Raw genomic sequence first — 26146 nt, 5'->3', positions numbered from 1 at the left:
TGCACACAGTAGCCTATCATTTTAGACCCCTTCTCCCAGCTGCCACCCCCACCTCCACTTCCTGGCCTTAGCTCAGGCTGTTTCCTTTGCTTATAGGACCCCTCCTCACCTTGCCTGGTGCCCCTCCTAGTCTTTAGGCATTTGTCACCATGTTGTTTCTCCAGTGAGACTTCCCTGACTTCCCTAGCCCCAGGCCAAGTCCGGTGACCCCTGGGGCTCCTCAGCCCCAGACCTTCCCTCTTTCAGTCCTAGAACAGAGTTGGTTCCACACCCCCTGGGCTGAGCACCTGTCTCAGCTGGGGGTTGACCTGGGGAAGGGATGTCTGAATCGGACATGGACTTCATCTCTTAGGTCTCTGTCATCCCTCTGGGGTGATGCTGTCTCCCAGAGGTGGGGTGGAAGGTTGGTTTATGAAGTGCCTTGCAAGGAGGGAAGTCCCAGATTAGTTCCTGGCCCTCTGGGTGCTGCTGAGAGGCCTCGCTCTCCCAAGCCTACTCATAACCCCAACCAATGTCTTATCTATGCCCCACCCTGGGTCCCAGACTTGCCACCTGTCCCTCTCCTTTCTCCTCAAGATTATCACAATCCACCTGTCTTGTGTTCTAGACTCTCTGATAGCCTAGTCATCCAACAAACTGCTAATGGGACTGGGTCCTGAACAGAGCCTCTCAGCCTGCCTGCCTTCTCATGGAGGCTCACCCCATCTTTTATTTTTTAATGTTTATTTTTGAGAGAGAGAGAGAGAGAGAGAGAGAGAGAGAGAGAGAGCAGGCAAGGGTCAGAGAGAGAGGGAGACACAAAATCTGAAGCAGGCTCCAGGCTCTGAGCTGTCAGCACAGAGCCCGATGTGGGGCTTGAACTCACAGCCTAAGCTGAAGTCAGACGCTCAACCGACTGGGCTACCCAGGCGCCCCATCTTTTTTTTTTTTTTTTTAAGATTTTATTTTTAAGTAATCTCTATGCATAACATGGGGTTCGAACCTACAACCCTGAGATCAAGAGTCACATGTTTCACTGACTGAGCCAGCCAGGCGCCCCAAGGCTCCTTTAATATGCACACCCACATAGAATTTTAGAAGTGTAATTGAGATTATTTATACACACCCACACAATTTCTTTTTTTTTTTTTTAATTTTTTTTTTTTAACGTTTATTTACTTTTGAGACAGAGAGAGACAGAGCATGAACGGGGGAGGGGCAGAGAGAGAGGGAGACACAGAATCGGAAACAGGCTCCAGGCTCTGAGCCATCAGCCCAGAGCCCGACGCGGGGCTCGAACTCACGGACCGCGAGATCGTGACCTGAGCCGAAGTCGGACGCTTAACCGACTGAGCCACCCAGGAGCCCCCACACCCACACAATTTCAACTGTATTTTCATTTACAATTCAGACAACTTTGCAACACTGATGAGAGTACCATGTTTAGCCATATCAACAGGTTTCCATGTGCTAAGTCACACATTTTGTTTTGACTATAAAAATATAGGGTACTATAAACATGGCCGGCAGTTTGGCTAGGACCTGGCTTGCACCCCCTTGGTGGATAGTACTTCAGCATGAAACAAGGTTACCACAGGTGCAAGAGGGCACAAAGGCAGATAGATGTCTGTGGTGAGCCAGAGTTCTCTACCCAGCCTCACCTGAATTCACAAGTGTCACTTGGCTCCTGGTCAAGAGAAGTGCAGATTTTCACATATAATGTGAAGTTGCCTAACTTGGAAATGGTGGTAACGTGGCAAAAAAAAAAACAAAAAAAAACAAAAAAAAAAACCAAATTGGGATGGAGACTGGGAAAGGTCTCACACAGGTGTGTGTGTTCTGCGTGTGTGTTCAGACCCACATTCTGTGAAACTCTATAAAGGAACCTTCATTTAAAATAAAGTTGGGAGGCCAGAAGGGGGAGCTCTCACACCTATTCCTCCTCGCAACCCTTTACCACTCCAAAAGGAAGAGACTTACCTTGCATTCCCAAGGTGAGAAGACTACATACTACCCGCAGGGGAAACAAAGATCCCCGCCCGGAAACAGTCCAGCCAATGAGACTGTCACAGCTCTGCTATTGAAAAGCCATTGCACTTTTAACTCCCAGTTTATTCCCACGTACTTTTTTGTTTTTAACAGTCCTTCCCAATTCTTCCCTTTTCTCTGTAAAAAACAAAAAACGAAAACCAAAACAAAACAAAAAAACGTTTCTCTTCTTTGTTGGCTGGATTTTCCTATGGTTTTGCCTCAGGCTGCGTGTCCCAAATTGCAGTTTTCTGCTATCCTCGAACAAATAAAAAATTTCCCCCCGAATAAACCCATTTTTACCGGTAAAATAACGGGCTATTTTATTTTCAAGGTTAACAAACTAAAAATGGATTAAGAAGCAGAGGACTGCAGCACCTAAAAGCCCAGTGAGCCAGAAAACCCCTGGCTAATGTGGCTGGAGCCAGCAGAGCCTGGGGCACGGTGGGCGGGGCCATGGCTCAGCCAGTTTCTTTGGGGGAGGGTCACGAGCTCCACTCATCCCCGCCAGCCTAGGACTTCCGGAAATCTGCGCCAGCAGAGGCGGGGTGTGGACTATGCAGCCAATCCCGGGGCCCTGCGTGTCTGCCCAGCCAATAAGGAGCCTGGTTTTCGTGGCGCCCCGCCACTGCTGTCCATTCCGCGACCCTCGGGAACATCGACCTGTGTGTTCTTTCTCTGCTCGTGTGGCCTGTCCAGTTTTTTCCCGCCAGACATGCCGTTTGTTGAGTTGGACACCAACTTGCCCGCCGGCCGTGTGCCCGCCGGACTGGAGAAGCGGCTCTGCGCGGCCACTGCAGCCATCCTGAGCAAACCTGAGGACGTGAGCGTGGACCGGGGAGCACGGGGCGGGATGAGGCTGGTGGACCAGGGGTCGGGCTCTGTCCACGTCCCGGCTTCCCTCACCACAACCCGGGCTCCTCGTCACAGGGATCTCCGGCCTCCCTCTCTCTGTGACCCCGCGGCCCCACCCCTCATGTCTGCTCCTTGCTGCCTTCCCTGGCCCTGAAACCAACATGACCTCCAAGGACCCCGCCCCGAGCCTCTAGCCCTGACCCCAGGGGTCCACGCTTGTAGGCTCTTGCCCTCCCAGGTCCTCAGAGCAACTCGGCCTGTACAAGCTTCAGGCGAAACTTTCCTGTTCTCCGCAGCGCGTGAACGTGACCTTGCGACCAGGTCTGGCCATGGCGGTGAACGGCTCTACCGATCCCTGCGCGCAGCTGATCATCTCCTCCATCGGTGTGGTGGGCACGGCCGAGGAGAACCGTGGACACAGCGCCCGATTCTTCGAGTTCCTCACCAAGGAGATGGGCCTGGGCCAGGATCGGTGCGTGGGGGCAGGGAGAAGATGGGGGCAGTGATCCCATTCCAAGGCCCCTTGCAAGGCTCGGGGTAAAAAAATGCACTCTTCTCCCTGCCCAAGAAGGGCCTAGGGCCCTAGGTCCTCGGATGGTATGTCTACCCTCAGAATGGTAGTGGAATTGAATGAATTCCTGGCTCTGCCATGGTTCCCTTGACATGTGGGCAAGGCGTGGCTTCTCCAACCCCAATGTTTCCATCTGTGAAGTGGGAAGGCTCTCCTTTACTTCCTGGGGGAGTTGCCAGAGTCATGTGAGATGGCAGTGCCCTGTATCTCCCTTGGCACCCTGCAGGGTAGAATGTTATTAACCTGACAAAGCTATAACCATTTATCGTCTGCCTTTAGTCTTCTCCACAACTTAGAAAACCAAGAGTAATTTAATAGGAGAGCTTCTCCAGGCTGGTCAGAAGGGATTCTGGGTATGTCCTGAGGCTGTGTGACCTTTGGCCGGGTAGCCCAGCTAGGTCCCAAGTGAGGCTCCCAGGAGGGTCAGGGAGTAGTGGAAAGAACATTGGCTTGGATGTCTGGAGACCTGGGTTCTAGGTCCAGTGCAGCTGGGGGAGGCCTGACAAACCTGAAAGTGAACCATCTCTGGTTTGTAGCCTTTTTTCTGTGAATAGAGGGGCATATATTAAATGATCATCCAAGAAGACCATACAGCCCCCGAACATGGGATTCTGTGGCAGGGCTAAAGTTTCTTCCTGGGTGAAAAATATTCCTGCGCCAAGCCCATGCCTATGAGGAACTAAGAGCATGAGAAGCTTGAAAGAACCTTCCAGAATGGATCCTTTGTTAGCCCAGGAAGGCTGGTGAGGAATAGTCACTCCTGGGAGTGCTCAGACCTGGTCCTCAAGCTGGGGTGAGATAATAATTGTAACAACAATCCGTAACATATGAATGCCTACCATGTGCCAGCTTATCTATAGCTGCCTTATATGCATTATCCCGTTGGATCCACGCAAGCCCTACCCCTCTGTTCACATCGCCTTGTGCTGACATGCCATCCCCATGAGGTTTGCAGATGGGAAAACTAAAGCTGTCACACACAATCCTTCCCCTACTACCCCTTAGACTATCCCAAGTATCCTGCTCTTCATCAGGAACTTCCCATCCCTTCTGTGAGAGGGGCATGTTTATTCACTCCATAGACATCATGGGGGGAGGGTCACCCTATGACTGGTTTTGAGCTAGGCTTTGAGAAAACAAAGGTGTCTGGGGCACTGCACATGCCCCCAGGGGGCCTGGAGTTTGAAAGCAGGCTGCCCCTCTGAGCTCACAGAACATGCAGTGACCATCAAGGCTGCTGTGTCGAGTGTCTGTCCAGGGACAGCCACCATCGTGCTTCTGACAGGCCTGCAGGGGGAGATCATTAATGAGATGAAGTAGGCTTCCAAAATGCCCGCTAGGCTAAGGCAGGCTGGTCAGGGAACCCATGGTGGGAGTGCCTGGCTAGGGGTCTTGGAATATGAAGCATTAGCCAAGGAGCTAATGACATCTTTTTTTTTTTTTTTTTCTGTCTCTTGAAGGATAATTATCCGATTTTTCCCTCTGGAGCCCTGGCAGATTGGCAAGAAAGGGACAGTCATGACTTTTCTATGATTGACACAGAGGGCATCTAGGACATCTGTGAGCTTTCTGCCTCTTCCAGAGAGGCCTCCTGGCAGAGGAAGGGCCTAGTGTATACCAGCTTCTGTCACCCCTTCATGCAGATATGCCTGTGGCCTCACAAGTCTTCTTCCTCCCCATCCTTGTGTCAAATAAATGAAGAGATCTTCTTTCTTCTTCTTTTTTTAAATGTTTATTAATTTATTTTGAGAGAGAGAGAATGTGAGTGAGGGAGGGGCAGAGAGAGAGAGAGAGAGAGAGAGAGAGAGAGAGAGAGAATCCCAAGCAGGCTCTCCACTCAACACGAAGCCTGACTTTGGCCTTGAACTTGAGACCATGACCTGAGCCAATATGAAGAGTCGGATGCTTAACCGACTGAGTAACCCAGGTGCCCTGCGACCTTCTTTCAAACATGACTTCTTTATCTCCCTTCACCCCTCCCTGGCATTCTCTGTCACCCTGGGCAGTGGTGTTGGTTTATGAGGTGGGAACTTTAGGGAACCTGAGAGATGGGATCTTTTCTGTCTTCGGGGCCACTGTCTCATGTATTGTATGTAGGCTGTTCAAATCCAAGTGTGGAAGGTGAAGCCTAGGGCCCTGCTCTCCATGCCCTGTGCAGGTTGGTTGGGTGGGCACTGGTCCAGCTTGGGTCTTCCTACAGATTTTGCTAACCAGATGTTCTTGCCCTCAGCTTGGGTTGGCCCATGCAGTTTACTGCCCATGGAATGCTGTGCTCAGCAGGAGAGCAGGATGGCTGGGCTTCTGGGACCTTTCCTGGGCATTTCCAAACTCCCATCTTCTCCTATGAGTCTTGCTAAAAATCCTCAGTGGCTGTGTACTTTGTAAAACCCATGTCCTGGAATGGTAAACTTGGAAATACAATGTCTGCCATTAGAAACAGAATGAATGCAATCCCCGCCCCAACTCTAAATACTGTATCATACTTTCCATTTCCAGGGATATATGGGCAGGGTGCAAAGGGTGTCCTTTTTGGTTTCTTCCCAGATGTTTGATGCAGAGTTTACATATCATGACCCTTAGACACTGTGATGGGCACTGTTATTTCCCTACAGAGTTGAAGGCCTGATCATTCTTTAGTGTACCAGTGAAATACCAAATTGAGATTTTAAGTCTGTGCTGTTAATATAGTTAGTAAAGTTAGTTTCCAGTGGAGTGTTTTGTGCCTGTGGTGTTTGTCCCTGACCACTGCTGTGGAATGCCATTAACAGCTAGAGCTTGGAGTTCCTTCCTTTGGCCCCCTGTCCCAACTGTTCCTGCACTCATTCCTTCTGCCAACATGGGTGTCCTGCTTCCCAAAGGGGGTCAGGGAATGTTTGTATCATTGAATGAATGGTTGAAGTGCCCAAGAAGGGATTCAGGCCTAACCCTAGCCAGGACTATAAGGCAGCAGCCTTCTACCTGGTCCCACCTTAAATGTCTTATCCCCACTGTAGTGAGTGTGATGTCATCTATTTGCTGTGGGGACGACTGTCCCTCCCCCCTCTCCACATTAGCCCCATTGTGGCCTTGAGCTTTGCCCCCTGGTAATACTGTGCTTCCTGAGGATCCAGCATGGCTTGCAATGTCTCTTACCTCCAAAAGCTTGCCACATAGCTCTCTATGGGACCACTCTCCCATCTTTTTTCAACTGTTTCAAGAGCTATTTCAAGATACAACTCAGGTATGAGAGCTGCATCCAAGGATGGGTGTTATCCATGAAACTTTGAAACCGTCTGTTTATGCCTCTGTCCACTGCCCCTCCCTCCAAGGCAAAGTCAAGGTTTGTGACTCAATTCTTTTTGAAACTCCCGGGTATCACTAAGGCTTTATTGTTCTGAACTGGCGCTTTGAATTCTTCACCATGATGTTACCATCTTTATGTAAGGTCAAAGAGAAAGCCATAACCTTCATTCCTGTTTAAATCATGGTTGCTGGAATCAAGAAAGGCTGGAAAGGCTGTGAGGTCTTTCTCAAAAAAGCTTCGCTCCCAAGAATGTAACCTCTCTCAGCCCAAGGCCGTTTTCAGGAAACTTTCAATGCGAATCCTTTAGACTTTGGAATTCTGTCACTCCCTCGATAGATCGTTTACCCGGCCTTGATTTTTTGTGATTTTTGTTTTTGTTTTTCCTTTGTTTCATAGTTGATTGTATCTGTGCCTTTTGGGCTTCAAATTCTTTTCTGAAAAAGATGAGGCACGGGGTAGTAGAAAGGAGAACCCTCCTCCCCTGGTTCCAAGTGTTCCCCAAGTTTACATTGCCTTCAGAGTACCTGTCCCAGGTTGTAACAAACGATAACACGGCCCGTCGTCATTTAGCTACTGCTCAGGGCCGGGCACCGAACTCGGCGCTTCCCAAATATTACAAGCGATGGGGCGTGGAGTCCGACTGCAAGCTGGCGCTCCGAGTCCACAATAGTTCGAGTACCAAAAAGCAAGGACCCGGAAGGTTTACACTCCCGCGCTAGGCTGTTTGCAGCCCGCAGGGTCGACGAGAGCCTGCGCGGCGGGTGAGCAGCGCGTGCGCCCTCACTGATTGGCTAACGGAGCCGGCAACGGAGCCAATGGGAACGCGCCTTATTGTCAGGCGGGCGGCCAGCCGGCTCGGGGGTCGCGGCAGGCAGGCCGTTGCCGTGGAGACGCCTGGTGAGTTCCAGGACTGCAGGTTTGGGGGCATCCCTCTGGTGGGGTTGCGGCTCTGCCGAACCAGCGGCAGCAGCGGGGGCCCGAGCTTGAGGGGCGGCGGGCGGACGGGCCGAGGCTGGTGTCGACGCAGGGGGCGCCTCTGGTAGTCTGAGTGGCACAGTCGGGGAAACCGAGGCCAGAGAGACGGAGCGGTGAGGCCCGGCCTCCAGGCTGTCTCGTGGGCCTCTTCAGGGCCATGGTCGCCATCCTCGGGTGCCTAGGACGGGGCTCCAGCCTCGGGAGTGGCTTTCAGTGACAGCAGCAGGAGCCACCATTGATTTTGCGTCCGCCGGGTGCTGAGCCCGGTGCTAACCCTCTACTGACGTCCTTTCTCTTCACCTTCACAGCCGCCCTGCGAGGTGAGTGCTGTTATTAGCGCCATTTACACGGGTGGAAACTGAGACCGAGGCGAGGGGAAAGGACTTGTTCAGAGTCAGCTAGCTAACTAGTGGGTCAGCCGAAGTCTAGACAAAAAAATTTTTTTTTTTTTAAGATTTTATTTTTTAGTAATCTCGACACCCGATATGGGGCTGGAACTTTCAACCCCGAGATCAAGGGCTGCATGCTCTACCGACTGAGCCAGCCAGACTGAATATCTTGACTGCACTGCCTCCCAGGAGGAGGAGGAGGACCTTGGCTAGATAGAGTCTACTGACACTCTCAGGTGTCTTGCACAAGTGACTTTGGAGCCACTTAACTCTTTCGGGCCTGTGTTACTATGGATCTATGGGTCAAAGACTTCTTCAGAGGTTGGCAAACTTCAGTTGTAAGTGTAACAATATTTATAATATTAACATGTAATTATATCATAGTATGTTGTGAATGTAATAAACATAATTATGATAGTATTTTAGGCTTAGCATAGGAGGCCTGCTCTGTCTACTCAGTTCTGGCCTTGTTTTTGTTTTTTAATTTTTTTTTTTTTAATGTTTATTTACTTTTGAGGGAGAGCGAGAGAGCAGGCGCGCCAGCCGGGGGCCTGGGGGTGGCGTGCAGAGGGAGAGGGAGACACAGAATCTGAAACAGGCTCCAGGCTCTGAGCTGTCAGCACAGAGCCCAATGTGGGGCTCGAACTCACGAACTGTGAGATCATGACCAGACATGACCTGAGCTGAAGTCGATGCTTAATGCTCAACGGACTGAGCCACCCAGGCACCCCAACTCAGTTCTGACATTGTGTAGTGGATACATGCAGAGACAATAGGTATACCAGTGGCAGTATTCCAATAAAACCTTATTTATGGACACTGAAATTTGAATTTTATTTAATTTTTATATTAATTTTCATGTGTCACAAATTTTTTCATCCATTTAAAAATGTCAAAACCATTCTTTGCTTCTTTGCTCCTGGGCTGTATGAACACAGTAGGCGAAAGCCTCCTAGGGTAGAGGAGAGTGGGACCCAGTGAGGGGCCTCTTATGCCACAGCCAGGTAGTGCCACAATGTGGCCCAAGACCTAGGCTTCCTGACTCCCGGACCAGAGCATGTCAGGAAACACCACTGCTTATCACTGACTGGGTCAGGGTGCCGAGGTACTCAAAGTGTGCCGTTCTTTATGTGTTCTTAAGGTTGTGGAAACCATAGCCTAAAGAGTTTGGAAATTTGTGAGGTTAAACTCCTGAATGCACTATTCTGGGATAATATGATTGCTGGGCTGGGAGGCTGAGAAATGAATAGATATTTTCTTCCTTTATTCAATAGCTGTTTTTTTTTTTCCTCCTGCTAGTGGGTTTCTGGGGTTTGTGGTGAACAATACAGACATGGTCCCCATCCTCACAGTCCTTACAGATGATGAATACATAATCTCAAATGGCTATTTCTTTTTATATTGTTTATTTTAAACTAATTTTAGGTTTAGAGAAGAGTTGCAACAATAATACAGAGTTTCCTTCTGTCCATCACCCTCCTTTCCCTAATATTCACATCTTACATAATCATGATGGAACTATCAAGAACAGGAAACTAATATTGGTACCGTTTTATAAACTCAGCCATTAACCTAGTTTGAATATCACCAGTTTTGCACAATGTTCTATTTTTCATTCTGTGATCCTATCTAACTTCTCATTGCATTTAGTGATTGCTCCTTCATCCTTAATTACTTAGTCTTGTCTTTCTTGGCCTTGACATTTTTCGAGAGTACTGATCGGTTATTTTGTCTAATATCCTTCAACTTGGATTTGTCTCATATTTTCTCGTGATTGGAGTGAGGCCATGCATTTTTGGCCAGAATGATACAAACATTGTGTTGTCCTCAGTGTGTCATATCAAGGAGTTCAAGATGCTGATAGGTCTTATTACTGGTGATGTTTGTCTTGATTGCTTGGTTTAGTTGGTATCTGCTAGGTTTCTATACTATAAAGTTACTATCTTTCTCTTTCTAGTTAGTAAGCATCTTGGGGGAAATGCTTTGAAAGGATGGGAATTCTGGTTCTCTCAAATTTACGCCCCCTGACTGTAGTTAGCATCCATCCATCTGTGGGTCTCTGTGGTATTTGCCTAACGGTAATTACCTATTTCTCTCTTTCCTTCTACTCTTATTAATTCAAATTCTATTAAAGGAAGAACTGTCCCTTCCCTCATTTATTTATATTAGTATGGACCACGGATATTCATCTTATTTCATGGGTTAAAACCTAATGTTACCATTATTTTGTTGTTCACTGTTCTGGCTTTGCCTGTTCAGGATGTCCTTCAGGTTAGCTGCTGTGTCAGTGGATCCTCACCATTTTTTTGGAGGATTTACTTATTTTCTGGCACCACAAGATGTTCCAGGCTTATCTTTTTTTTTTTTTTAATTTCTTTTTCATGTTTGTTTTTTATTTTGAGGCAGAGAGAGAGACAGAGCATGAGCACAGGGGAGGGGTAGAGAGAGGGAGAGGGAGAATCCCAAGCAGGCTCTGCACTCTCAGCGCAGAGCCTTATGCGGGGCTTGGATCACGAACTGCGAGATCATGACCTGAGTCTAAATCAAGAGTTGATTGCTTAACCTACTTAACCAGCTGAGCCACCCAAGCGTCCCTGTTCCAGGCTTGTCTTGAGTACTCTCTGCCCCTACTCTGGAATCGTAATTCTTTGTTATGCCCTTCAGTGTGGTTATGTAATTTGTAATGCAGTAGGTTCATTGTTAATGTTTATATTACATTTTGGGTTCCCCCTGGAACTTAGTTGGTTTTAATTATTTTTCGAGTGGGAAACATGACTGTGCTTCTAAGAGTAAGAAAGAACTGTAACAAAGGTATACTCTGGAAAGTGTCACTCACTCTCCCGCCCCTGCCACCTTGTCCCTGTTCTCCTCCACCTTTCACCCCTTTCCCACTTATCCCCTGCAGCCAACTGATCTCTTTGGTGTCTGGATTATCCTTTCTTTTGCACAAATGAATAGATGGTCATGTAATTTTTTAGCTCCTCTTCTTTTATATATGAAAGGTGGCATGCTAAAGATAATTGTGTTTCCTTTTGTCACTTAACAAATGTCTTGAAAATCCTCCTGTATGTGTTCATAGAGATCTTATTCATTTTTAAAAAGTTTTATTGAGATAAAATTTGCCTATTTATTGAGATAAACTTTACATACAATTCAATGGTTTTTAATATTCATAGAGTTGTGTGAGCATCACCACAATCAATTTTAGAGCATTTTGTCACCCCAAAAAGAAACCCTGTACCTGTTAGAAGACTTCTCATTGTCTCCCCCCTATTTCGAGGTGGTCACAAATACTTTCTGTCTATATAGATTTGCCTTTCCTGGATATTTTTTATTAATGGGACCATGCAAGATGTGGTCTGTGACTGGCTTCTTTCACTTAGCATAATGTTTTCATGGTTCATCCTGTTGTCAGTGTTCATTACTTTTTATTTATCCATTTATCAGTTGATGGACATTTGGGTTATTTCTATTTTTGATTATGAATAATGCTCTATAAACATTTCCTCATCAATTTTTACAGCTACATATTACTTCATTGTGTGGATGTACCATAGTTTATTCATCCACTACACTATCTGTAGTCATTTAGGTTGTTTCCAGTCTCTTGAAATTACAAACAATGTTGGAATGAATAACCCTGTGTGTATGTATTTCATATGATTGGAGGTACATCTTCAAGATTGATTCCTAGAAGTGGAATTGCTGGATTGAAACGTCAGGGCATTTGTAGTTTTGTTAGCTCTTGTCAAATTCCCCTCTAGAGTGGTTGTGCTAGTTGGCATTCCCATCAACAGTGTATGAAAATAATGCCTGTTTCCTGACAACCTCTCCAACAATTAAAATTTGTTAACTTTAATTTAATGAATTTAAATTTTAGTTAGTTAACATACAGTGCAATATTGGTTTCAGGAGTAGAATTAAATGATTCATCACTTACATACGACATCCAGTGCTTATCACAACAGGTGCCCTTTTTTGTTTTTAAAATTTTTTTTTTTTAATTTTTTTTTAACGTTTATTTATTTTTGAGACAGAGACAGAGAGAGCATGAACAGGGGAGGGGCAGAGAGAGAGGGAGACAGAATCGGAAGCAGGCTCCAGGCTCTGAGCCATCAGCACAGAGCCCGACGCGGGGCTCGAACTCACGGACCGCGAGATCGTGACCTGGCTGAAGTCGGACGCTTAACCGACTGCGCCACCCAGGCGCCCCTTGTTTTTAAAATTTTTTTAATGTTTATTTACTTTAGAGAGAGAGAGAAAGAGCACAAACTGGGAAGGGACAAAGAGAGAAGGAGGCACAATCTGAAGCAGGCTTCAGGCACTAAGGTGTCAGCACAGAGCCCGACGCGGGCCTCAAACTCACCAACCCTGAGATCATGACCTGAGTTGAAGTCGGACGCTTAACTGACTGAGCCATGCAGGCACTCCAAGTGCCCTTTTTAATACCACCGCCGCCCCCCGCCCCCCGCTATCAACCCTCAGTTTGTTCTCTATCATTAAGAGTCTCTTGTGGTTTGTTTCCCTTTCTGCTTTTTTCCCCATTAATTTTAATTTTTGCCAGTGATAGTGACAGTATGATAGACATAGTGTCTGAGTGTTGTTTTAATTTGCGTTTCTCTAATTATAACCGGGTGTGAGCATTTTTTCATATGTTTGATAGCCAGTTGAATGTCTGTTTTTGTGAATTGTTTGTTTATATATTTTCCCTATTTTTCTAGGTTTTTTTTCTTTGCTTATTGTATAACATACTTAATGTGAAATTTAATTTTTGAAGTATTTTTAAGTGTACAGTTTGATGACATTAAGACATCAACACTGTTATGCAACCATTACCACCATCCATCTCCAATACTTTTTTCCATCTTCTGAAATTAAAACCCTGTACCTATTAAACACTCCCTGTTCCTCCCCTCCCCCAGCCCCTGGCAACCACCACATTACTTTCTGTCTCTATGAATTTGACTGCTTTAGGTACCTCACGTAAGTGGAATCATACACTGTCATTTTGTGCTCGCTTATTTCACTAAGCATAATGTCTTCACGGTTCATCCGTGTGGTAGCATGTGTCAGAATGTCCTTCCTTTTTAAGGCTGAATAATACTGCGTTGTATTCATATACCACATTTTGTTTCTCCATTCACCTATGAGTGGGCACTTACTTGGTTGCTTCTACCTTTTGACTATTGTGAATAATGCTGTGTCTATTAAGTTTTTAAGAGCTCTTTACGTATTTGTCTACAGTATATGTTGCAAATATTTTCTCCCAGTTTATCAGTTGACTTATGACTTCTTTTTTCTGATTAAAAATTTTTTTTCTAATTAAAAAATTATTTAATTTTATCGAGGTATAATTGACATATAGCACTATTCAGGTTTAAGGTATATAGCATAATGACTTGACCTATATGTATTGTGAAATGATTACCACAATAAGTCTTAACATCCATCATCTCATCTCATATAGATACAAAAAAAAAAAGAAAAAAAATGTTTTTCCTTTGTGATAAGAACTCTTAGAATTTACTCTCTTAACTTTCACAATATACCATACAGCAGTGTTAACTATAGTTATCCCTAGTACTTACTTATAACTGGAAGTTTGTACCTTTTGGCCGCATTCATCCAATTCTCTCCACTTCCCTCCCCTACCTCTGATAACCACAAATCTTTTTTTTTTTTAAATGTTTATTTATTTTTGAGAGATAGAGAGACCGAGTGCGAGTGGGGGAGGGGCAGAGAGAGGGGGACAGAGGATCTGAAGTGGGCTTTGTGCTGACAGCAGAGAGCCCTATGTGGGGCTAGAACTCATGAACCAGGAGATCATTACTTGAACCGAAGTCTGACGCTTAATTGACTGACCACCCAGACACCCCAAAATTTAAAACCATTTTTATGTAGTTAAATATATTAATCTTTTTTTCACTGCCTTTGGATTTTAAATCATGGTGAGAAAGCCTTTCCATATACAAAGTTAAAGAGGGACTCATCCATATTTTCTTCTAGTATTTGTATGGTTCCTTTAGTTTTCATTTAGATCCCTAATCCATTTGGAGTTTATTTATGTATATGGGGTGAGGTAAGGATCTAATTTTATCCTTTTCCAAATGGTTACCAATTTTTCCGAGCAAGTCTTAACTACAGAGTTCATTTTGACCCCAGTGACTTGAGATACTACCTTTGCTATATTTTATTTTATTATTAAAATTTTTTTAATGCGTATTTTTATTTTTGAGAGAGAGACAGAGACAGAGTGTGAGTGGCAGAGGGGCAGAGAGAGGGAAACACAGAATCTGAAGCAGGCTCCAGGCTCTGAGCTGTCAGCACAGAGTTGGATGTGGGAGGGTCTCAAACTCACAACTGGTGAGATCATGACCTGAGCTGAAGTCGGACACTTAACCGACTGAGCCACCCAGGCACCCCTTTATCATTATTTTTAAATGTTTACTGTGAGAGAGAGAGCAGGTGGAGGGGAGAGAGAGAGAGAGAAGGGAGAGAGAAACCGAAACAGGCTCTGCACTGGCAGTGCAGAGCCTGACCCTGGAGCCCAGTCTCACCAACTGTGAGATCATGACCTGAGCCAAAATCAAAAGAGTCAGATGCTTGACTGATTTAGCCAAGTAGGTGCCCCTCCCATATTTTATTTTTATTTTATTTTTTTAATGTTTATTTATTTATTTTGTGAGAGAGAGAGAGAGAGAGAGTGTGTGTGTGTGTGTGTGTGTGTGCGCGCGCGCACGCGGGCCCGCATGTGGGGGGGAGGGGCAGAGAGAGAAGAAGAGAGAGAATCTCAAGCAGGCTCTGCGCTGTTAGTGCAGAGTCTGATCTGATGCTGGGCTCGATCTCAAGAACCCTGAGACCATGACCTCAGCCAAAATCAAGAGTTGGGCACTCAGCCAACTGAGCTGCCCAGGTGCCCCCACCTTTGCCATATTTAAAATTTTCATATGTACTTGAGTTTGGGCATGATTTCTGTATCATGCATGTATCAGTACTACTCTTTTAAGTACTAAGGCTTTATACAGTATTCTTTAATGGTAGGGCTTATCCCCCTCTTGTAGCTCTTCTTCTTCACTGTTTTCCTAGCTGTCTTACATGCTTGTTTTTCTGTATGAACTTTAGTATCAACTTGTCTAGTATCTCGTTGATATTTTTATTTGTATTGCATTGATTTTATAAACTAACTTAGAACTGACATCTTTATAATATTGAGTTCTGTCTAAGAACGTTTTAGGTTATCATTCCATTTGTTCAACTTTAGTGTCTTTTGGTAGTGTTTTAAGATTTTCCTTGCATAGGTTGCACATTTCTTGTTAACTTAATTTCTAAATATTTAATCATCTTCTTACTATAAACAGGATTTTTCTCTATCATAATGTCTTCTGTTTATTTTTTATGTGAACATTATTGATTTTTCTATGTTAGTTTTCTATCATGCTACTTCATTGAGTTCTTTTATTATTAAGTTTTATCGTTGATGTTGGAGTTTTCCAGGTATTTTATTATATTGTCTGAAATTAAAGATTGTTTTACTTCTTCTTTACCCATTCTTATACCTCTAAATGGTTTCCCTTTTCTTATGGCAATGCTAATAAACTATGTACGGTGGTGGATAGTAGCAGACATAATGGGCATCCTTACTTTGTTCCTGATATTAATGGAAATGCCTTTAGTGTTTCTCCATTAAGTAAGATTTTGGTTTTAGGACTAATGTATATAACAAAGTATCCTTCAATTTTTATTTTCTTGAGTGCTTTTTATCATGAGGGGTGTTGAATTTTGTTAAAGGCTTTCTCTTCTTTGGAGATAATAATATGATTCCCCCTGTCCTTAGATGATTTTATTGTGTTTTCACATATATGAATATTTGTGTTTTTATTGTTAGTATTTCATTAAAATTTCTCCAATTTTAATTGCATTTCCTTTCATCCAAAAGTTGTGGAGGTTCTTAAATTTTTAGATAGAAGGAGCTGTCTTTGGTTGTTGTTCATGGTGGTGGTTGTAGTATTATTAAATTCCAGTTTTAATTGATTATGATCAGAGATATTTTAAGATTTAATTGTACTTTATAAAGTTTTCTCTGTGACTTAAGAGAAGTCTGTGAACATGCTGTGAGCACTGGAGAATGTGTAGTCTATGTTAGCTGGGTATAGAGTGATATACATCTGTAAGTTCTGTAATTGTTTTGTCGTTTAGATCTTCTATCTCCTTAACTTATTTTTTTTTCTCCATTTGGCCTGTCTTATACTGAGAGTGGTGAGTCAAATTTATTATTATTAGTGCATTTTTATTTATGTGTCCTAGCATCTTCTGTGGTTTTTGTTGCAGAGAGTTGGTTGCTATGTTATTTGGTGTATATTTTTTTAATTCCATAGCATATTTTATTTTATTTTAGAGAGAATGTGCACGTGTGTGCATGTGAGTGAGCAGGGGAGGGGGAGAAAGAGAGGGAGATCCATGAGATCATGACCTGAGCTAAAATCCAGAGTCAGATGCTTAACCTACTGAGCCAGCCAGGCGCCCCATATATATTTTTTTAGATTTGTACCTATTTATTTTTTTGCAACTGTTGTGACATATTTTTTTTTCTATTTTGATCTCCATTTGTTTGTTGCTAATGTATAGAAATACAGTCACTTTGTGGGTGTTGACCTTTACCCTGTGGCTTTGCTAAACCCACTTGATACTTATTAAACTTAGGGTTTTTGGGGTGCCTGGGTGGCTCAGTCAGTTAAGCGTCTGACTTCAACTCAGGTCACAATCTCGCGGTCCGTGAGTTTGAGCCCCGCATTGGACTCTGGGCTGATGGCTCAGAGCCTGGAGCCTGCTTTGGATTCTGTGTCTCCCTCTCTCTCTGCCCCTCCCCCATTCATGCTCTCTCTCTGTCTCAAAAATAAATAAACGTTAAAAAAAAAAAAAAACAACTTAGTGTTTTATTTTATAGATATTTTTGGATATTTGTAGACAATTGGATTTGTATTTGGATAATTGTAGACAGTTACATCATTTGTGAATATGGACAGTTTCATTTCTTCCTTTTTAATTATCTTTTTGTTTTTATTTCTTTTTCTTGCCTTATTATAGTGGCTAGCATTTCTAGTATACTGTTGAATAGGAGTGATAAGAGTGGATGTCCTTGCCTTGTTCCTTATCTTAGGGGGCAAAGCATTCAGTATTATGGTTAAGTATAATGTTAGCTGTAGCTTTTTTGGTAAATGCTTTTTGTCAGATTGAGGAAGTTTCCTTTCATTCCTCGTTTTCTAAAAGTTTTTTTTTTTAAATCATAAATGGAGAACACAGTGTGTGATGATCATGTGCAGTAGGGGCCACATCAGAGGGGAAGCTCCTTGATGAAGTCCCATTTGGGTTGAGATGGGAATGCTTCTCTTTACTCAGGAATGTTACAGTTCACAGTGTTACCAAAGCCATCAGTGAGCTGTTCCTCTATGTGGCTTCTGCAACTTGGCTTGCCTTACAAGGGGGCATCCTGTGAGTGACAGATGCTGGTCTTTGAGAAAGATTTGACTGAGAAATTAAATGTCTTCTACTAAAACAGACAAGCTGCCTAGATACCACTCATTTGCTTGCTCATTCCTTAATGGAGTATTCTGTTGGTACAAAAGATAAAGACAGGACTGTTCAGGAGCTTATAGGCTGGTAGGTGGGAGAGACCTAGAGACTGGGTAATTCCAGTGCAGAGGTGAGAGTGTGTAGAGGAAATTTAGAACGTACTCTTGCTGTATTAAATCAGTATAAGATTTTCAGTCTTGAAAAGCTTTATTTTTATGTCTTAGGTAAAAAATTCTTATATGTACTGATATTTAAAAATCCAAGGCCAGTTTTAAGATAATAATTACTATGTACTATTTTGGCAGAAGTAAAGTAAAACAGTCTGTGTTACAGAGTCTCCACAGTTCTCTCAATGTGTATTAGAGTACAGTATTCTGACTCATTCTTTATTTTGCTACGGGGAATTGAGGGGGCTGAGGAAGAGTGGTAATGATCGGATGGAATTGAGGGGCTATGGCAGAGGGGATGCTGGTCTCCTAGGACTAATGTGCATGAGTCTTTGTGAGGATCACTTTTTTAGGTTCCTCTTGAAATGTATGAACACTTACAAGTATGCCTCAATTCCAGTATGTATCTGTGTCCAGCCCTCCCGACTGCCAGCCTTAGGAGATATGCATTATCATACCCATTTTGCAGAATAGGAAACTGAGGCATAAGGGACTGGCTGACCTGCCTGAAGTCACAGTGCTAGAAGAAAAATAGGACCCTAAGCCCAGTAATCTTTCCAGAGGCTGTTTTAAGCTTAAGTGAGATAATGCAAATGTGCCTTATAAGTGTCTGGGATAGACTATAGAGGTAGAGGAGCGGAAGGTACTGTATTTTTAGATTATGTTAAAGTTAGCCCAGGAGCCCTTTCCAGCGGGGACAATTGGCTTGAGTTTTAGCATGGATTTTAGCAATTTCAAAACAATTAGGAAGCTTGAAGGTTCTATTTTCTCTTTGGCACCATGGGCTCCTCGAGGGTTTCCTGGCCCTGACTGTAGTACCCAGGGAGCACTAGGGGAGTCTAGGGGCTTTCCTTATGGAGGCAGGTGGGCAGAGGGGTGGGCAGGGACTTATGCAGCAGGTGGGACCAGAAACCTCTCTCTTGACTTGGAGCACATGGTTTTCCCTCCAGCTTGGCTGGTTATCTTTCATTCATTCTGTCCTGAGGAGGTGTCTCCTGTCAGCTCTGAAATGGAACCTGCGTTCATCCTGGTCCTGGGGGACATAGAAGCCCCAGGGGAAGGTACCCGCCCATCTGGCACAGTCCCGGTAGTTGTTAGGTACCTTCCTGCTAGGTGCTGCTGAGCAAGAACAGGCAAGCTCTCCTCCTTCAGGAGTAGGTCGGCCCTGGGCCGATGTTCTCCCACCTATGGACGTGGGTCCCGCTGCTGCTACACAGAGACCTGATCCCTCAGCCATCTCTGGGTCCTTCTCTCGTTTTTCTCTGCATGGGGATTCAGGTGACGTCTGGGAAGACTTGCTGTGACCTGGAGCTAGCACCTGCCCTGTGGGGAACTGGTTGGGGGCCTATGGTTAGGTGTCAGCACCACCCTCCCTGCACTCTTTACCCCAATTTGTAATTGTTTACCCTTGCTTTCAGTTCTTTTGGGTATAGACCCAGACGTGGAAATGCTGAGGCATAAGGTCGCCTTAGGTTTAAATTTTTGAGGAACTGCCATACTGTTTTCCACAGCAGTGCACGAGGGTTCTAATTTCTCTACGTTCTTGCCAAAGCGTGTTGTTTTCTATGTGTGTATGTTTTGTTGTTGTTGATTTCATTTATTTTGAGAGAGAGAGAGAGCACAAACAGTGGAGGAGCAGAGAGGGGGAGAGAGAATCTTATAGGGTTCCATTTCACGAACTGTGAGATCATGACTTGAGTTGAAATCAAGAGTCAGTCACTTAACCGACTAAGCCACCAGGTGTCCCTTAAATAATAGTTTAGATGCAGAGTTTTATTTTATTTTTATTTTAAAAAAAATTTTTTTTTCAACGTTTTTTATTTATTTTTGGGACAGAGAGAGACAGAGCATGAACGGGGGAGGGGCAGAGAGAGAGGGAGACACAGAATCGGAAGCAGGCTCCAGGCTCCGAGCCATCGGCCCAGAGCCTGACGCGGGGCTCAAACTCACGGACCGCAAGATCGTGACCTGGCTGAAGTCGGAAGCTTAACCGACTGCGCCACCCAGGCGCCCCTAGATGCAGAGTTTTAATCATATAATTTCTACTTTACTGTCTCTCTCTCTCTTTTTTTTTTCCGTATTGTGTGGTGGTCACAGTGTCTAACATGGCATAGCTTATGGTGAAGCAGCAATTTCCAGACTTAGTAGAAACATTCTTTTTTCCTAAATATAGAACCCAGGAGATAAAATAGCTGTTAGCCTAGGGGATGTTTGAATCTTCCTTGTAGGTGAAAAGACTGTACTTCGTTTCTTGTAAGAATCCTTGGAGAACTCAGAACCCAGTGTGGAAGCCCTACTACAAATCATTGCTGTAGTGCCGTTGGCAACAGTAGCAGTCCTTTTAAGTTATACGGGTGGAACCTGCATTCAGTCTGTATGCCTCGGCTCGCTCCCACTGCTGGATCCTTCCAGGGCCTTCTTTCTGCCAGCATCTCAGATGGGACTTTTTCTGATTCCCCTTTTGGCCCTATCTGGCTTGTTTGGGGATGCCCTCTGTCCCAGCCCCTCGGGCCAGAACCCTTGGTGTTATCCAGAAACCTTCTGTTCCCTCCAGGCTCCCCGGTGCTGAGTCCTGTGAGCCTGCCTCCTGGAGTGCGTCCTTTCTGTCCACTACCACTGCCCCATCCAAGTTCCTGGCATCTCTTTGTTTAATGACAGCATGTAATTCACATACCGTGTAGTTCACCTATGTGAGGTATGTAAGTCAGTAGTTTTCAGTGTGTTCACAGAGTTGTGTAACTGTCACCATAACCAATTTTAGAACATTTTCATCCCCCTAGAAAGAAATCCTGTACCTATTAGTAGTTACTCCCCATTTGCCCCTCTCCTGCTGCCCATTATCCACTTTCTGTTTCTGTAGATTTGCCTGTTCTAGACATTGCATGTAAATGGAATCAGACAACATGTGGCCTTTTGTGACTGGCTTCTTTCATTTAGCATCAAGGTTGATTCATGTAGCAGCTATCAGTACTTTAGTCTATTTTATGACTGAAGAATAATCAACATAACACATTTTATATATCCATCCATTTTATTGACAGACATTTGGGCGGTTGCCACCTTGAAGCTGTTATGAATAATGCTGCTATGAACATTTGTGAGCAAGTTTTGGTGTGGACATGTGTTTCATTTCTCTCGGGTAGATACTTAGGAATGAAATTTCTGGGTCATATGGTAACTCCATGTTTAACATTTTGAGTAACTACCAGACCGGTTTCCACAGTGGCTGCCCACTTTACCTTCCTATCAGTAATGTATGAGCTTCTAATTTCTCACATCCTCACTAATCCTGTCATTTTTTGCAGACTTCAAACTGGTCTACTAAAACTGGTCTTCAAACTGGCTCTGATATTTTTTCGTTTATATTTTTAAAATTTAGTTTTCCCAGAAACTCTCAGTGGCTCCCGTTGCAGACAGGATAAAGCTCCTAATTCCCCCCGCATGGTATCCTTTCATCATCCTCACCATCTCTGCTCTAAGATTCCACTCTGGGCTGTACTGGCACCCGCACGTGTCCCCATTCCACACCCCACCCCCGCCCCCACCTCTTTGTTTTGCCACCCTTCACTGCAGTGCTGTCCATTCCTGATCACTATCCTTGATCACTTCAAGTGAATTGACGTTGCCTGGGTTTCTCTTCGTTTTGTTCAACTGTTGAAAAAAATAACTGTTTATAGGTCTGTTGTCTCTGCTGAGCAGTGAGCCCTGGGGGCAGGAGTTGGTCTCACTCTTCTGTGTCCCCTGTGCCTGGTGTCTTATCTGGCTAGGGAGAAGCTCTGGCCTGGGGACCTGGGTGACATCACAGCTGTCCCAAGGCAGTCGCTCACCAGCCTGTGTGCTTAGAGCTGGTCAGGCCCCTGGACTTGGGAACTGCTTCGTGGTGGGCCCCCAGAACTATGATGTTGCTGGTGCTTCCTGGGCCCTCTCTCAGTCTCTCTTGTTTCCTGTCTAGGAGATCGTGGACTGGCACAACCCCTGCCAGTGATGGGAAGTGGTGCTCGGTGGCAGCAGTGAAGCTCTCTGAGTATGGTAAGGATTGGTGCTTGCCTATTTTCCTGGCATCAGTGTTATTTTGTCACTTTGCTCCTGGGAATGTGGGACATTTTCCTAGGTGACACTCAATATGGGGCAGCCTTCCTCCTGGGAGAGCTTTTGGCTCATTTGAGGGTAAGGATATTTGACCTTCTGTTGGAGTGGCTTGCAGGGCCTCATCACAGTTGCAAGAAAGGTACAAAGTTAGCATGCTTTGTTGGAGTCTTCCATTGTGTCTGGCCATTGCTAGGGTGTCCCCAGTCTGTTCCTTACGCAGTGAACAGTACCCAGGACATGCTCCCCAGATAGATTGTTATGGTCCCCCAGGCATGATCTGGTCCTTATTTTTTTTTCTCAATGATCATTTGTTGTTCATTACTCAGATTCTGAGATGGCCATAGCTGTTCGAGGTAGAAAAGATTATGTGCCAGAGCAGAGTTGTATTCATTGTAGGTTGTTAAAGAGACAAGTGACATCTCAAAAGCAACTTTTTTCCTCCCTCAAATCCCTGTTTTTAGATTCGAATTGCAGCCTTAAATGCCAGCTCTACAGTTGAGGATGATCATGAAGGAAGCTTTAAAAGCCACAAAACGCAGACCAAGGAGGCCCAGGTATGTAATCTGTGGTCTTCCTCTGCAGGTAGACCTTGCTTTCCATTTCTGTAGGTGGTACCTCATTTTAAATGCATTCAAGTGACTTAATGGGATTTCACAGGAAAATCCCATTTTGAAAGATAGCTAGTTAGTTCTCCATCTCATGTTAAACCTGCTTCACTTAGAGATGGTCACACTGAAGAGAAATTCTGTATTCTATGAGCAGTGTTTGGACCAGTCCAGCTTCTGGGCCCGCTTCCCCAGCTGGGGCTAGCTTTCCATGCAACCCATTCTTTGTGCACGCTTCAGGGATTGCACCCAAGGGATGGTAGCATATTAATGGTAGATGGTGCTTTGAGGTTTCCTGGTATACTGTCCTCACTTTCCAATGTGAGGAGTCCCTTGATGGGAGCTGTCTTGATGGGGTTGGTCGGGGGCCAGGTTCAACTTCAGCTCTCTGGATTCTTGGTCTTTCCTCTCTACTATGAGGCCTGGCATTCCTTCCATTTCAGCCTGCCTCTTTCCTTCCTTCCTCCCTCCCTCCCTCCCTCCCATCCTCCCTCCCATCCTCCCATCCTCCCTCCCATCCTCGCATCCTCCCATCCTCCCATCCATCCATCCATCCATCCATTCATCTGTCCATCCATCCATCTCTCCACCGGTGTCCTGCCTTAGTATAGCAGTGGTTCGCTTCTTCTTCCTGCCTTGGGTTTCCCTGGAATAAACATGTGCCGCCTCTTTCACAGGAGAAACCAAGGCAGTCTGGAGCCCTTTCAAAAGTCTGCTAGTCCTCTATCCCTGGTCCTCAAGGGATGTCAGTGGGCCCAGCCTTCCCAGTGCCCCCTCTGTCCTGGAGGAGGTTGTCGCCCTCCCTGGACAATGATGAGGCTAGGGCAGAGTGGCAGGGGGAAAACAATGGAAACCATCCATATTCTCTAGGAATCACTGGGTTATTATGGCTGGTGAGGCCACTCTCCCAGCTTCACCCAGAAAGGTCCAGCTGAGTTTATAACCTTGCTGTTGCTGTGACCCTGTGTCCCTGGGCCAGTGTTTTTTGCTATTGCTTAGACTCAGTTGAGCCTGTGTTGCTCCTGTCTCCTTGGGGGACTCCTGAGGGGTTCTTCTCATAGTAATGAGCTCCTGGGAGGTTGGAGTATTAGAATTGTTTCCACTACAGAGGTTATAGCTGTCAGTTAACATGGCCTTGACTGCAGTCTCCCTTACACACACTTTTGGCTTAAAAAATGACAAACCTTTATACTGTGTGAGAATATCTCTTATCTTGGTTCCCAGGAAGCAGAGGCTTTTGCCTTGTATCACAAGGCCCTGGACCTCCAGAAACATGACCGGTTTGAGGAGTCAGCCAAGGCCTACCATGAGCTCCTGGAGGCGCGCCTGCTGCGAGAGGTGAGGCACCATAGACCAGGTGGCGGGCTTGCCCTCTGCCCTCCCACTTCTTGGCTGGACAACCTTGGACATGTTACCTCCCCTCTCTGCCCCTCAGCTTTCCCACCTGTAGAGTGTCAGCCTCGTTGGATTGCTGTGAATTCCCTGAAGGTTGAGTGAATTCAGTGAAGCATATAGAGTGGTTTTTGGTGCATAGTAAGAACTCTTTGTCGGCTATTTTATTACATTTTCTTTACAACTTCTCTGCCAAGTTGGTGGGGGCTATTGTCCTCGTTTTACAGTTGTGGAAATGGAGGCTTAGTGAAGTGTTGATAGCTCAAAGCCATCCAATTAGTGAAGCATTAGAGCCAGGATTGGAATCTATGGTTTCCTGAGACTTAATGATCCTGTTGGCAACACATTTTGGCAAATGCCGTTTGGGTGATAGCCCATGAGCTCAGAAAGCCTGTGTAGATGCTCTGTGGGCATTTGAAAAACAGTTGGAGAAAGGGCTGGAAAAACAACACAGAGGCATGCTGAGGACACAGGGTATGGGCAGAGAGGGACAGGCAGGGCAGGACCTGGATCCAGCCTTGGGGCCATGCTAGTGATGAGTGAGTTCAACCTGAGTTGACTGGGTCATGGAGATGTTGCCTAGAGGTTTGAAAATGAGTCTCAACTTAAAATTGATTTAAGAAGAATTATATTTCATTAGGAGGAAAGGTTTTGTTTTCAAGTAGCCAAACACCAAACACAGAGACATGCAATAAGGAAGCAGACAGACGCTATCCATGGACATTTTCTAGAACACAGTCCTTCAGTTGAGCAGTCTCCTATACCTCTAGGAAGACAAACACTTGTGTCTCAAGTCCCTACCCCTGGATAGTTTCTACCACTAATGAGGCAAAATGCTAACTGAGTTCTAATTGTCAGTATGAGGAGTCTATCCCTTCTCTTACTCAAGGTATCTGTTCATGTTCCTAATTGGATAGCTTGTCAGGATTCTTTAGTGCTGGTTATAGCGTCTTAGAATTAGGGCCGTGGGAATTGCGATCCACACCTCCCCCTTTAGGAGAAAGTGAGTGAGGGCCCAGAGATGAAAATGACTTTATTCTACTTTACCAAACTTCTGCCATGGGCCAGGGACTGGATATGTTTCAGGAGTGGATCTTCCTTCAGACCACAGAAGAGTGGGCCTCAGAGGTGTGAGCAGGTGAGCACAGCACCGAGTCGGAAGGGTGCTGGCCGGATGTCGGCCTTGTAGCCATAGCTGTGTCCACCTCTCTGTATATCAATTTCAGTCTTAAATGACTGCTGTAGCACTCTCCTCCCTGACTTATAAAAGTAAAAGGTGGTCACCATAAACAATCAAAAAGTACAGAAAATATACAGAAAAGTTTGTTTTCACATTCATCAGGCATTGGTGTACCTAAAAACTAAATTATGTAGTTATAGTAGCACAAACACTTGGCATAAACAGGTCATGGAACACAGCTGAATCCTAAGAAGTGGACAGCTTAGTTGGTATACATGCTGGTGGAGGCTTGTTGGGGCGAGCTCTTTGTCTCCTGTGGCATCAGCCTGCATGTCACGGAGGATGGAGAATGGTGCTGAGTCCAGCTGGTTAAGTAGAGGTTAGTGACAAGAGCTTCTGTTGTGTCTGGATGTACCACTTACTATCTAGTCTCCAGGGTGGACTCACACAGCTTCTGTAAAAGGGCTTTTGAACAGTTCTGTACCTGGAGGGCGAAGGTACCTGGTGTCCAGCCTTGGTCACCCTGTCGTTGGGAATCTTTCTGCAGCATAAGCCAGACGACAGGAGAAGATCGTGAATGAAGCCTGATTTGAGCCTTTCAGTCTTCTTGTTGCAATTCCTTAAGACACTAGGGTAGATTTCTTGGGATTAGTCAAGGGGTGTGTCCTAAAGTGTGCATGTCCTCGGATCTTATCTGTCCTGACCATGAGGAATGATGTGTGGGGGTGACCTGTCCCAGGACAAGGCTGGGATTTGGACCTGCCCCTGGAAAGAATTTCTTTGCGCCACCGAGCTTTTCTGTTAGAAAACGTTTTACTCCTTGTCCCATGGTTAGAGCAGTAGGTTGCCTCATCAGGGATGTCTTAGAAGTTGTAGCATTTTCAAAGAGTTTTCATAAAAACTGTAGTGAAGTAACTTTCTATATAAAGCACGTTTACAATCTTTACGTTCTCCTGTCTCGTTTGCACTTTTGATACTTAGGGTAGGATTTACTGTTATAAATCAGAGGCCCTTGGGGCACTAACTTTTTAGTTAAGGTAACTTATCCACAGTCATGTGATGA

The 26146-nt window shown here is 45.1% G+C and overlaps 2 protein-coding genes across 10 annotated transcripts in view; both read left to right on the top strand.

Moving 5' to 3' along the window:
• Positions 1-2616: 2616 nt before the first annotated feature.
• DDT (D-dopachrome tautomerase) lies at positions 2617-5142 on the top strand. Its single transcript, XM_058690979.1, has 3 exons — positions 2617-2830; positions 3159-3334; positions 4894-5142. The coding sequence occupies exons 1-3, from the start codon at positions 2723-2725 to the stop codon at positions 4964-4966; spliced, it is 357 nt and encodes a 118-aa protein (XP_058546962.1). The 5' UTR covers positions 2617-2722; the 3' UTR covers positions 4967-5142.
• Positions 5143-6634: 1492 nt separating this feature from the next.
• CABIN1 (calcineurin binding protein 1) overlaps positions 6635-26146 on the top strand; it is a 153993-nt gene continuing 134481 nt past the window's right edge. For 4 of the 9 annotated variants that reach the window (XM_058690977.1, XM_058690976.1, XM_058690978.1 and 1 more), the window contains exons 1-5: positions 7517-7613; positions 20372-20512; positions 21770-21846; positions 22368-22460; positions 23736-23849. In XM_058690977.1, coding sequence (XP_058546960.1) covers positions 21844-21846; positions 22368-22460; positions 23736-23849 — 210 coding nt within the window. In that variant the 5' untranslated portion in view covers positions 7517-7613; positions 20372-20512; positions 21770-21843. Of the gene's footprint in view, positions 6654-7516; positions 7614-7670; positions 8012-20269; positions 20513-21769; positions 21847-22367; positions 22461-23735; positions 23850-26146 lie in introns of those variants that run through there. The other 5 variants (XM_058690972.1, XM_058690975.1, XM_058690971.1 and 2 more) reach the window with 5 other exon arrangements.

This window comes from Neofelis nebulosa, chromosome 11, assembly GCF_028018385.1.
Source record: "Neofelis nebulosa isolate mNeoNeb1 chromosome 11, mNeoNeb1.pri, whole genome shotgun sequence".
Classification (NCBI taxonomy): Eukaryota; Metazoa; Chordata; class Mammalia; order Carnivora; family Felidae; genus Neofelis; species Neofelis nebulosa.
Note: the sequence above shows the minus strand (reverse complement) of the source record. Positions and strands in the feature narration are given on the sequence as shown.

Coding starts and splice junctions, on each gene's coding strand:
- DDT (XM_058690979.1), top strand. CDS start 2,723: ATGCCGTTTGTTGAGTTGGACACCAACTTGCCCGCCGGCCGTGTGCCC. Junction 2,831..3,158: donor TCCTGAGCAAACCTGAGGAC/GTGAGCGTGGAC, acceptor TGTTCTCCGCAG/CGCGTGAACGTGACCTTGCG. Junction 3,335..4,893: donor ATGGGCCTGGGCCAGGATCG/GTGCGTGGGGGC, acceptor TGTCTCTTGAAG/GATAATTATCCGATTTTTCC.